We start from the raw sequence: 14,288 nt of genomic DNA, 5'->3' as shown, positions 1-14,288 counted from the left end.
CTATATCAGGTATATTAATCGACTATGATGAAGCATAGTCGATTAAGAATCTGCTACTAAACATAATAAATCACAATTGCAAAAAAAAATGCAAAATAAACTATATTTTACAAAATACAAAAAAAATATACAAACATTATAATTGATTTATACAATTGGAATCAATAAACAAAAAATCCAAAAAAAAATAAAAAATTGGAGTCGATCAACCTTAATCGACTACCAGAGCATAGTCGATTAGCTTAATCGACTATTGAATATGTACATAGTCGATTAATGTTCCAGCTTGTGCGAATTTCTCTACACGCGCCGTCCTCCACCCGATCCACCAAAAAACCCTAGATCTGCCTCCCCATTGTCACCACAACGTCGCCACACATCTGTATCCCATGCCGTCGTAAAAGATTATTATTTACCAATAAATTAGACAGAAAACATAGTTGATCTATAATTGCTTTAAATGGAAGGTAAGGTCAAGGCAACAGGTAACACTAGCTGATTTCGAACCAGACAAAAGCAACTGAGGCTGGAATTGGTCGGAGTGATGGATGGTTGTTCGCCTTTGGGAAACCTGCAACAAATATTTCAAATGGGAAGGCTCCTTCTCGTTCAATCCAGAACGAGAAAATGGTTGTGTCCAATTCCGATGGCTGCAGCGGTTCTTCACCCAATATGTCGGCCAATTCGTCGGAGCATTATTTAACGATTCCGGTCGAATTCTGATCGAGCAGAGAGAGAGAGAGAGAGAGAGAGAGAGAGAGAGAGAGAGAGAGAGAGAGAGAGAGAGCGGAGAGGAGAGGGAGGGAGGGAGAGGAGGGAGAGGGAGAGGAGAGAGGGAGGGAGAGAGAGAGAGGAGGGAGGGAGAGAGAGAGAGAGAGAGAGAGAGAGAGAGAGAGAGAGAGAGAGAGAGAGAGAGAGAGAGAGAGAGAGAGAGAGAGAGAGAGAGAGAGGGAGCGGGAGGGAGAGAAGGAGGGGGAGAGAGAGAGAGAGAGAGAGAGAGAGAGAGAGAGAGAGAGAGAGAGAGAGAGAGAGAGAGAGAGAGAGAGAGAGAGAGAGAGAGAGAGAGAGAGAGAGAGAGAGAGAGAGAGAGAGAGAGAGGGAGAGAGAGAGATAGAGAGAGAGAGAGATAGAGAGAGAGAGAGAGAGAGAGAGAGAGAGAGAGAGAGAGAGAGAGAGAGAGAGAGAGAGAGAGAGAGAGAGAGAGAGAGAGAGAGAGAGAGAGAGAGAGAGAGAGAGAGAGAGAGAGAGGGAGAGGGAGAGGGAGAGGGAGAGGGAGAGGGAGGGAGGGAGGGGGAGGGAGGGAGAGAGAGGGAGAGAGAGAGGGAGGGAGGGAGGGAGGGAGGGAGGAGAGGAGAGAGGAGAGAGGGAGAGAGGAGAGAGAGAGGGAGAGGAGAGAGAGAGGGAGGAGAGAGAGAGAGAGAGAGGGAGAGAGAGAGAGAGAGAGAGAGAGAGAGAGAGAGAGAGAGAGAGAGAGAGAGAGAGAGAGAGAGAGAGAGAGAGAGAGAGAGAGAGAGAGAGAGAGAGAGAGAGAGAGAGAGAGAGAGAGAGAGAGAGAGAGAGAGAGAGAGAGAGAGAGAGAGAGAGAGAGAGAGAGAGAGAGAGAGAGAGAGAGAGAGAGAGAGAGAGAGAGAGAGAGAGAGAGAGAGAGAGAGAGAGGAGAGAGAGAGAGAGAGAGGGAGAGAGAGAGAGAGAGAGGAGGAGAGGGAGGGGGAGGGGGGAGGGAGGGAGAGGGGGAGGGGGGAGGGAGGAGGAGAGGGAGAGGGAGAGGGGGGGAGGGGGGAGGAGGGAGAGAGAGAGGGGGAGAGAGGGGAGAGGGGAGAGGGAGAGAGAGAGAGAGGAGAGAGAGAGAGAGAGAGAGAGAGAGGAGAGGGAGAGAGAGAGAGAGAGAGAACGAGAGACGAGAGAAGAGAGAATAGAGCAGAAGAAAAAAAAAAAAAGAGAGAGAAGAAAGAACGAGACGAGAGAAGAGAGAAGAAAGAACGAGACGAGAGAAGAGAGAAGAGAGAATAGAGCAGAGAGAAGAGACGTAAGATGACATGTTAAAATTTAGGGTTATGAGTAAGGATATAATTGAGATATTACATTTATTAATTATCCAAGTTAATAATACTAGGGATTTTCTCTAATTATTTTTCGGATGAGGGTTTTCCTTAACTACATTTACTAGATGAGAGGGTTATTGCTAATATTCCCTTAATTAAATAGAAATACATTATTTGGTAATTTATCCAATATATCCTCATATTCTATACAAACACTACATCTTCTTATGACTTCACAAATTTCTTTTATCACGCTCTTCACAACTCTCTCTCTCTCTCTCTCTCTCTCTCTCTCTCTCTCTCTCTCTCTCTCTCTCTCTCTCTCTCTCTCTCTCTCTCTCTCTCGTGTATTTCTCTTCACAACGCTCTTCTTAGGTCGGCGGCTAGGGCTTTGCGGGATTGGGATGAAATCTCCGGCGGCGGAAACCACTTGAACATCTTCTACAAAGGTGCTTTTCCATGCGTGATTTTCTTCCACTTCAAAGCCACGATGCTTCTCGGTAAGATGTTCTTCTATTCCAACAACGACGAGATGTTGTGATACAAATATCCGCATATTAGGTGGTACAACGTGATTGGTTGCTCTAGGGTTTGGTATTGGTCGCTATCTAGGTTTTGGTGGCGTCGATGGTTTTGACACGGCGATGCTAGGATTTGGTATCGGTTGCAGCCCTTCTCTTACGATTTAGTCGTACAAGAAAATTAATTCTTTTGTAGTTGATTTCGAGAATTAGTAGTTGGTTCCGCTGATTTTGTAGTTGATTTTAATATATTTGTAGTAAATTCCGATACTATTGTAGTTACTTTCGATGATTTTGTAGTTGGTTTTGATGAATTTGTAGTTGTTTTCGGTAAATTGAAGTAGTTGGATTGTGGTGTTTTTTTTATAGTTGTTTTTTTTATAAATTGTAGTCGTATTATAATTTTGTAGTTGATTATAATTTTGTAGTTGATTATTGTAATTTGTAGTTGTTTACAATATGGTAAATCTACCAGGAAAAAAAAAAGACGAATTTATTAAAATGTATTTATTAAAAAAATAATTAAATTAATTTTATTATAAAGAAAAAAAGGTAGAAATTAGAATAATATATAGGTAGTGGAAGAGGGGTGGGAAATTGAAATAATGTAAGGGTGAAATGAATTTATGAGAATTAGTAATCTCTCAAATACAAATAATAAAATGAGTCTTAGTTTTATTAAAATAAATATTGAGGAGGTGTCTCTAATAGACTCTTTAATTAAATGTCTTTTGTCATGATTTTTTTTTTCAATTCACCCTATAAAATATAGCGTTTTTAACAATGTTTTTCTTTTATCTTTGGGTAAATTACACCGACACCCTGAGGTATGCTTAAATAACTGTAAGGTCCCTATGGTATCGATAATTACAGTCACCCCCTGAAACGTAGTTAGAAACTCTAACGGGATAATGCATTGGATACATTATTCCGATAGGGTTCCAATGAACTATTACTTTTAGCTAGTGGTGGAGATAACATAGAGTTATGGGGAGTAATGGGGTGACATGCCTCCCGAAATATTTTTTAAATCACCCATAACTCTTTGTCGTCTCCACCACTTCCTGAAATCAATAGTCCCTAAGAATCCTATCGTAATAACGTATCCAATGCATTATCCCATTAGAGTTTATAACTACGTTTCAGGGGGTGAGTGTAATTATCGATACCATAGGGACCTTACAGTTATTTAAGCATACCTCAGGGGTGTCGGTGTAATTTACCCTTTATCTTTTCTTTTACTCACTTTATTTGATTTTTCTCTATCACATTCAATTAATGTAATTACCCCTATTATATATTTATATATATAGTTAGGCGTTCGGTATTTAACACTACGAGGGTGTTTACCTAGGTTTATAAGATGTTTAAGAGCTTATAAGCTCTTACAAAATATTTGGCATTTTTTTTTAATCTTAGAATTTAAAAAAAGGGCAAATGACAATAGGTCCATGACAAGGACATTTAATTAAAAGAGGGACATACAACTTTTTTGTCTTTCAAATAAATTCAGTTCATTCAAACTTATTTGCAAATAAGGAAAATCCTTTTATAGATACCAAAATTACCCCCATTTCATTGAAACCCAATTCAACTCAAATTTCATGATTTACACCCCAATTTAGCCCAATTTCATCCATTAACCAATTTTAACCATAATTTCAATTTTGACCCGCCACCACCGTTGACTGCCGGTCGCCGGCGTAGCCCTTTTTTTTTTTTTTTTTTTTGAAAACTTTTTTTTTTCCTGAAATTTTTTTTCGGCCGGTCAACAGCTGTTGACCGCCGAATCTCAGCCGTTGACTTTTTTTTTTTTTTTTTAAAAAAATATTTTAATTAATATTACTGTCTTGGCTACTAAATTACTGTCTCCGGCAGTTATTTAACTGCCGGAGACAGTAATTTAAATGTTAATTGACTATTTTTTTTTCTTCAAAAATATTTTAATTAATATTACTGTCTTTGCTCCTAAATTACTGTCTCCAACAGTTATTTAACTGTCGGAGATAGTAATTTAACTGTTAATTGACTTTTTGTTTTTAATATTTTAATTAATATTACTGTATTCGTTGCTAAATTACTGTCTCCAGCAGTTATTTAACTGTCGGAGATAGTAATTTAACTGTTAATTGACTTTTTTTTAAAATATTTTAATTAATATTACTGTATTCGTTGCTAAATTACTGTCTCCAGCAGTTATTTAACTGTCGGAGACAGTAATTTAACTGTTAATTGACCTTTTTATTATTATTTTTTTTAATTAATATTACTGTATTCGTTGCTAAATTACTGTCTCCAACAGTTATTTAACTGTTAATTTTTTTTTGAATTTTTTTTTGTTAAAAAATTATCTTAACTAATATTACTGCCTTGGCTGCTAAATTACTGTCTCCAACAGTAATTTAACTGTCTTAGACAATAATATTAATAATATTACTGTTCGGGAAAATAATATTCATAATATTACTGTCCCAAACAGTAATATTTCTGTCTCAGACAGTAATTTAGTAGCCAAGACAGTAATATTAATTAAAATATTTTTTTCTAAGAAAAAAAATTCGAAAAAAAAAATGTCAACGACGGAGACCGGCGGTCAACAGTGGTTGACCGGCCGGAAAAAAAATTCATGAGAAAAAAAAGGTTTCCAAAAAAAAAAAAAGTCAACGCCGGAATCTAGCCGGAAAAAAAATCAGAAAAAAAAAACATTTTCTGAAAAAAAATATTCGGAGGTTAATGTGATATATTTGTTTAAATCCGGGGTCAATGTGTAATATTAAAGAAGGTAGAGCATAATGGATGGAATTGATAAGAATTATATTATGGAGGGTGTTTTAGACTAAAGACATGGGGATGAGTTTAATTGAGATATTTTTTTTTTTGTGGATCAATGTGCGTTTAAGTCTCATGTGATGGACATTTTTGTCATTCGTCCTTTAAAAAAATAAGTTGTTGGAGTTTTTAAAAAGTACACCCCATATTATTATTTAAGATTCTGTAATGAGTAGAATGACAAATAAATTCATTATCCAAACACTTTAAACATTAATTCTAAAAACAAGATGTAACAGCTTATCCGCTCTTAAAACATCTTATTAGATGTAAGAATATCAGCTGTTTAAAATAAGCTAGCCAAACCGGCCTTAAATGGAATTAACTTATGACGAGTTAACCTCCTTCTTCTTCTTCTTCTTCTTCTTCTTCTTCTTCTTCTTCTTCTTCTTCTTCTTCTTCTTCTTCTTCTTCTTCTTCTTCTTCTTCTTCTTCTTCTTCTTCTTCTTCTTCTTCTTCTTCTTTTCTTGGGTAAATTACAACCACCTCCAGGTATTGATAAATTACGAAAACCCCCTTATGTTTGGGTATTTACAACCACATTCAACTATAAATCTCTTACAAGTCTACCCTCTTGTTTTCAAATTTAGTGGAATTTTATAAATTATATAGAATATTCTCAATTTTGTACCCATTTTATCTCATTGGAGCTTCACATTTTTATTGTATGTGATGCACAATATTTTGAAGGTTTTCGTCTTAGTTTAGATGGGTACATTATGATCGTTGAGAGTACGTATACTTAAGATGATATGATTTGATTAGTATCTTCATTAAGAGCTCATTTCATTAAGTACAACTACTAAATCATATAGACTAATTAAACTTATAGAAGAAGGGAAAGAAGAAATACTCACACAAAATAATTGAGTTTTAATTTGACTCAAACTGTATAGTATATTAAAAGACGACTTGACTATTCATGAATGTAGTCCAAACATATTAGCCTTTGTGATTGGTGAGCTAGGTACTGTGTGTAAATATATAATTTATATTAGACAAGACACATAATATATATCTATATATATGTAGAGAGAGAGAGAGAGAGAGAGGGGCAGTTTGGATTGAGAATAAGTGGTGAAAGAAGAGAGAGAGAGAGACAAGAAGAACAATAAATGAGGTTGTAAGAAGAAGGTGTGATGAGGGTTATGATAACCCTCATCATCGTCACGTCACTTTCTCTTCACTTCTCCCAATAACTCCCAGAATTCCACGCTCTATTTCTTCCATCCATCCTTTCTCTTTTTCTCCTTTTTTATTTTCTCTCTCTAGATCTCTTACTCTCTCTCTCTCTCTAGATATCTGATCTGCGTGTGCGAGTGTGTGTGCATCCATTATATTGGGTATCATCATGATAACATGTACATACATGCATAGGACATAGCGCCAGTCGTCCGTCAACCACATGTCGTTCTTATAACTTTATCTGTTTCCATTATAACCAACACCCATTTCTCCTTTGTTTCCCTTTCTCCTTCTGTCCCCATTGTTCTATCACTATCTCTCTCTCACACACACATACATACATACATATATATATATATATATATATATGCCTACTGTTCTTTCCCGTTTTGCACCTCTTAATTTCTGCGTATCTTTTGGTTGGGTTAGGGTATACCCTCCACTCTATGATGCTTGTAGTATTTAAAGCCTAAACTTAAATTACAGGAGCAAATGTAGATCATTTTTTAAAAAATAAAAATTATTCCATTTATTTGTCATCTTTTAAGTTTATTTCTAAATAAACTCGTACATTTCACTCTTATATTTAAATTTATTACATTTAGTGTTGAATTTCTAAATTCGACCTAGATTTTTTAACTTGTACAATTTAATTGGGGGAAAAACACTAAACTCAAAATTTGTTCATACATTTGTCGTGAAATTGAAAAAAAGAGGTTTCTGCTTAGAGTAAAAGACTTTATGGTGATTTTTGTGGAATAAAAATACACAAAATTTGGTGGCCGGGAAAGCTACACAAATCTAGAAAAAACGAGCATATGCGTCTGCGGTTGACACTAGTTTGTGTTATGCTAAAGTTTGATAAATTCGTATTATGATGATTAATAAACGCAATATTCTGGAAAAATATTGAAACAAAAAGATGGGTCGGTGCTAGATTTTAATTTATTGAATAAAATGTCCTGCATTTATTAAAAGACGTCATATATTTCTCAAAAACTAATTAAATATTATAATAATATAAAATAATCGGATTATATTAGCTAAAATAGGTTTTATCCGGTTGAACCCAATTTTATACCCGGTCGACCTGACCGGTTCAATCTAATACTTTTACCCAAACGAAAGGGTTTAACCAGATTTTTTTGATACATTGTCTTTTCTTTTATTGTTGTTGTATCTTATTAATTGATTTTTATAAAGTATGTTGGTTGAGTTATATAAGTAATTAATTTAAGACTTTTGATATTTGAATGTGAATAACTTTTATTTAGTATAAATATTGACTTAATTTTGGAGGGGCAAAGTGACGCCAAAAAGATATGCTCGAGACTCGAGAGGGTCAAAGTGCAATATAATACAATTCACCCTTTCCTATATTTTCTTATTTAGTGAAAGCCCTTTTCTTTTCTTCATGTGAATACATATTTTGAAATTATTTCTTTTTCGAATCATTTGAATCTGTATATTAGAAATCCTATAAAGATTTTCCAATTCTCATCTCTTAGCTTCCTTACAAAAAATTATATACATATATATATATATATATATATATATATATAATAAACCCTTATAAGAAACCCTAAAAAAACATCATGTGGATGATGGGGTACAACGATGGTGTAGAGTTCAACACCATTAATCAAGATTCCTTTAACGGCCGGAATATTCCTCTTGTACGGACAACCGCCTGCTCCCGCATCAGCGGCACTGATCTTCTTACCCTAAATCACAATCTTGGCAAGTCATCTCTCTCTCTCTCTCTCTCTCTCTCTCTCTCTCTCTCTCTCTCTCTCTCTCTCTCTCTCTCTCTCTCTCTCTCTCTCTCTCTTAATTTGTTTATACTTGAATGAATTATTATTTGACGATGGGTAATGATTTTGAGCAGCAATGGGCGGCGGGGATCAAAACAAGAGAGAGTTAAACAACGGCGGCGCTACGAAACAGCAGGTGGTGGTGAGCACGCGGTGGAACCCTACACTGGAGCAAATACAAACCCTAGAAGAATTGTACAGGAGGGGCACAAGAACTCCGTCCGCGGAGGAAATCCAGCACATCACCGCCCAGCTCCGCCGCTACGGCAAGATTGAGGGCAAAAATGTCTTTTACTGGTTCCAGAATCACAAGGCTAGAGAACGCCAAAAACGCCGCCGCCAGCTCGACCACGATCAAGTCGTTGATGAACCACCAACCCATAACTATAGTACTCAAACCCATCATCATGTACAAAACAAAGAATCATCATCATCACCAGGTAATAATAATTAATAATAGTATGTCTTAATTAAAAAGAATACTAATATTTATATATATAAAACAAAAAAATTAAATAGGAAATATTGTTGGTTGAGTTGTAAAGTTGGTCTGTAATATTTTTGTTTGTGTTTGTTTGGACAGAGGAAAATGGGACAGTAATATTTGAGGTTGAAGAATCCAAGAACTGGGCATCGCCTACAAACTCTAGTAGTACAATATTGGCAGAGGTACACACCTTTATATTAATTATTTCTGTAACACTTAGCATATATATATATATATCTTCTAATTAAAAAAGCAATTTTTAAATCCCACTAATTACCTCATTATTAGCATATGATTACATCATCATCATCATGTCTTTACATTAATATTTTATTACAATATATCTAATAAAAATATCAAATTTATTAATAATTTCTATTCTTTTTTTTTTTGTATAATAGATTAGTAGGGGGAGTTGCTTTATTAAGATAAAATTATTATAATGTGATAAAAATCTCTAATTAAATTCCGAAGAAAATGTTATATATTTATATAAATTATAGTCCCTTAAAAATAATACAAATATATTTTGGAGGGAAGACAGCAGCAAATTAATTAAAAAAAGCTTATATTTTAATTTGTTGGGAAATTAAATGAAAAGAGAGTGTGAAAAAGCTGCATGCAATCCTTCCTTTCTGTCGGGGCTGCTATTTTTATGAAACATTGCTTGCCTCTAGCTAGGCTTTTTGGGGTCTGTGCTTATTTATTTCACTTGCAAACCTAGCATGTATAGTAAAAGACCATTCTACCCCCAACTCGACCTACTTGAAGACAATCTTGGTAAAAGGTGAAATATTAATCAAGAAATTAAAGTCTAATAACATATGGAGTTAAATTATATGAAGTCCGGCCGATTATATTAGGCAACGTAATATTCTTTTAGGGGACCCGGAAAATCCATAAACGTCGTCGTGATAGGAAATTCTTTGATTGTTTATTAATATTAGCTAGTCGAGTATATATATCGCATTTAATTTACTTTTCCTATGTTACATCGAATTGTTAAAATAAATCATCATATTATTAATATTAGCAAAAAGTTCCTCTATATATAGTTCATTTGCTTAACATACAATCTTCTAAATAGTGGAGTTTTTTATGGGTTAATTTACAAAAAAACTTGATTTAAGGGGGGCATTTGCTAATATTAAATTATTAATAACTCACCAATTTTGGTTTAACAGCAATTAAGTGATTCTAACCAATTTTGGGGTGTTTTTTGGTTGCTTTGAATTAAGAGTATCGATATTTATAAGTATTTAATTCGTTTGCATGCATGCATGTTTGACTTATATACTAATTTCTGATGGATCTGAATTTTGCATGCATGCATGCATTTAATTAATTACTATCAGAAAAATGTTGCAACACAAGGGGCAGCAGCAGCAGCAGACGCAGAATGCAAATCAGATGGATGGCTACAATTCGATCATGCAGAGAGGAATGCCACGTGGCATATAATCTCTTCTCCATATCCTCCTGTCTCTACTTGTATGGAACCCTGCATTCTTGAAAATTTCGACCACTCAGCTGCCGCCGCCGCCGCCGCCGGGGGCAGTGGCGGAGATGCACAGACCCTCCAACTGTTTCCTCTGGGGAGCGGCGGCTGTGAAGATGACAAGGAGGAATCCGGTAGTGCAGCCATGAATGACATCAGTGATGACGTCATACCTTACCAATTTTTTGAATTCCTTCCATTGAAGAATTAATTTACTTTTGAATTTATTGTACCTTTGAAGATTTGAAACTAAAAAAAGTTTTAGTGGGTATGTATATTATATTATTGATGTAACGTTACATCATATTAAAGGTGCAATATTATTATATTAATTAGAAATTGGGAAGACTTCCTCAGAAGTCAGATGCGTTTGACCATGTAATTTTATGTTATAGTGAGTTAATATAATGTGTGGAAACTATATATATTGACAGGACCAGACCTCTTGCTTAATCAGACTCAGATTTCGTATCTCTTTATATATCACTTTACAAATTGCATATGTATGAGAGAGAGAGAGAGAGAGAGAGAGAGAGAGAGAGAGAGAGAGAGAGAGAGAGAGAGAGAGAGAGAGAGAGAGAGAGAGAGAGAGAGAGAGAGAGAGAGATTGCTTTAATTTCCAAGATTTGACAGAAATATAGAGCAATAAGTCACAAATAATGGAGGTTGGTGTAATTATTTGTTTGGGTCAATGATTAGAGCAACTTGAGTGGGTTGTCAAGGTATATATTCATTTTAACCACCATTTACACACATCAAATTAATTTTTTTTTAACTAGAATGGAGTTATTAAATTAGGATTATATTTTGATAATATACCTATTTTCATTTGTATGTAAATATACTTATCAGAAATTGAGTTATAAAAAATCCAACCACCTAAACATACAATCACAAGTTGAGATGTGGCCAATGGTTGGAGCAGGGATAAAAAATTAGGAAGGGAAGGCTAAAAAATATTAGGTTCATAAAACGTTGCAAAAATATATTTACATTCTTAAATTTTAATTCAAATAGTATATATTATAATTTTATCATATTTCAAGAAGAAAAAAAACTAATTAATTAATCCAAATTATTCTAATAATTTATTGCATTTAATATTTTGAGGATTTCATAACACCGTCCCATATTATTTTTTATTATTAATAAAATAATTAAAAATTAAAAGTTAAGTACATATTTATATTTTTTAATTATTAAAAATAGTACTAGTTTTAACAATTATATATATCTCCCTATCTTTAAAAGTATGAATGTTTTTTGTTTCTTAACTTTTTTGTGATACATATTCTACCCGTATTAGTAAGTTATTACATATGTACGTATTACTTATGATTGTTTAATGATTGTTTAGGTAAAAATGTTATTTATATTGCAATAAATATATCAAATTGATATATTGACACACATTACTGCTCTCTCTCTTTGTTTTTTTTTTTTTTTGTTTTTTTTTTTTTGTTTTTTTTTTTTTTTTTTTTTGTTTTTGTTTTTTTTCTTTTATTTAATACATAGACAAAATATAAAAGGTTGAGAATTTTGTATTTCATTTATTGGAGAAATCAAATTCGACTAGGATCTATGAACCATTAGAAAACAATTTATTATAATAATCCGTAAAATATTTTTAGTGTTTTGATTTAGTTTCATGATTTACATCTCAAACCTCTAGAATGTTTTTATTTATTATTGTTTTAATTGATATAAATTTATAACTTTTCTTTTATCAAAATGTGTAATTTAAATAAACATCTTTAATAATAAAGAAATTATATATGAAACTTTTATAACCCGTAAAATGAAATTACATTTGATTAAGTATGTCATCGTAGTATCTTTTTATGAAAAGCATATGATAAGATCGATGATACTTTCATAAATGATATGTATGTTGAATATTTAACTTATATCTTATATTGTTTGAGGTTTATTGCATTTATCACCCATGTGTTTACTCTAATTGTTAAAAAAATTCATGTGTTATAAATATTATCAAAAGCCTCTGTAATTTAATTTTATAAGCAATCTATCCCTTAAAACATCCTATTAATGAGGTTGTGTGCTAAAAAAATGCATAAGAAGAATTTTGATTTCTTATATTTTTAACACAAGAAGCTTTTCCCGATTCAGTATAACAGAGGGTTACTAAATGCAATATAAAGTCTTCAACGCGCTTTGTTAGCTAGCTGCATGACTTGTGGTCGTTGGTTGATTATTTAAAACTCTTAGATCACATTTGTTAAGTGTGCTCCCAAGATGAGAGTTCACTTTCTAAGTAAATTTGATCCTTAAATGGGAGCTCAAGTGAGCTCTTTAAGTTTTGTTCTCTCTCTTTTAACATTTAATTTTTTAGTCAAATAAAAAATTTGAATACCGACCTTTCAAAAACCTCTCACATAATTAGGGTACTCAACAAGCGGATAAATCGTAAATTTTTAATGGTTAAAAAATCTATTTTCATGTTTAAAGGTTATTGTTTGATAATTCCGTGCATTGATGATTTTAATTTCTTTACCTAACATAAACCCATTTTAATGTTGATGAATAACATTTAAAATATAGATTCCGTTACCACAAATAAATATTTTGTTGGTGAAGGACCTTCCAAAAAACAAGTCCATAATTTGAAGTTATCTTGAACATTGTTTGTAAATTAATTTAAACTAATTACAAAAAATTAGATAATTGCGTATATGGAAAGTATCAAAGTTAAATGGGGTCTTTACAAATAAGCCTATCAATGGGTACTTATTTATAAAGAGATCAAGACAAAAAACTCTTTTACCAAAAAGTCCACACATGGTCCAGATTTTTGTAAAGGACTAAAATAACCCCTCATACTTTAATATGCTCCAATTTCATCCTTAACTTTCTTTAACCTCAATTTGACCCCAAATTTCACAAATTATTCAATTTTGACCCAAAACTTTTTTTTTCAAAAAAAAAAAAAAATTCAAAAACTTTTTTTTTTCCCGTCGGATTCCGGCGTTGACATTTCAAATTTTTTTTTTCTTCTTCTTTTCTATCTTTCTGTAACCTTTTTTTTTCGTTTAAACAGCAATATTACTGTGATTGACAGTAATATTAACTATATTACTGTTAAACACAGTAAAATTAAACTAAACTACAGTTTAACACAATAATATTGCTATATTAATCTCTAGCACAGTAATATTAACATAACAAAACTCATTATTATTGTGTAATAGAGAAATATTACTATGTTGACCGTTCAACAAATGTAAACATAATAAAAAACCAAAAGAATTAATATTACTGTGAGTGACAGTAATATTACTATAACAACAGTAATATTACCGTCAACCACAGTAATATTACAATAATAGACAGTAATACTATTACGTTATTCCATGAATAACACAAACAAACAAAAAATCCAAACAAAATAATAATATTGATGTGGTTGACAACAATATTACTATAACAACAGTAATATGATCGTCAACCACAGTAATATTATTGTGTTTACAGTAATATTACAATAATAGACAGTAATATTATTACGTTACTCCGTGAATAACTTAAACAAAACAAAAAACCCCAAAAAATAATAATATTGATGTTGTTGACAGTAATATTATTGTGTTTACAGTTATTTTACTGTCAACGACAGTAATATAATAACGTTGACTTGTCAACAAATCAAACAAAATAAAAAAAAACAACAAAAAATAAAAAATAATAATATTACATTAATTTACTGTCAACGGCAGCACAATTACATAAATGTATTGTCAATGGCAGTACAATTACGTTAATTTACTGTCATTGACAGTATAATTACGTTAATTTACTGTCAGTGACAGCACAATTACGGTCAACATTTAGCGTCGGACGTAAAAAAAAAACAAACCAAAAAAAAAAAAAAACTTAAAAAAACACTAAAAAAAG

At 32.9% G+C, this 14,288-nt stretch overlaps 1 protein-coding gene across 1 annotated transcript; it reads left to right on the top strand.

The window, feature by feature from the left end:
* The first annotated feature begins 7,997 nt into the window (after positions 1-7,997).
* On the top strand, positions 7,998-10,732 carry LOC105961799 (uncharacterized). Its single transcript, XM_012986063.2, has 4 exons — positions 7,998-8,317; positions 8,466-8,831; positions 8,975-9,060; positions 10,234-10,732. The coding sequence occupies exons 1-4, from the start codon at positions 8,173-8,175 to the stop codon at positions 10,585-10,587; spliced, it is 951 nt and encodes a 316-aa protein (XP_012841517.2). The 5' UTR covers positions 7,998-8,172; the 3' UTR covers positions 10,588-10,732.
* Positions 10,733-14,288: the final 3,556 nt, after the last annotated feature.

This window comes from Erythranthe guttata, chromosome 9 (assembly GCF_056151865.1).
Source record: "Erythranthe guttata isolate IM_541 chromosome 9, IM_541, whole genome shotgun sequence".
NCBI classification, from domain to species: domain Eukaryota; kingdom Viridiplantae; phylum Streptophyta; class Magnoliopsida; order Lamiales; family Phrymaceae; genus Erythranthe; species Erythranthe guttata.
Note: the sequence above shows the minus strand (reverse complement) of the source record. Positions and strands in the feature narration are given on the sequence as shown.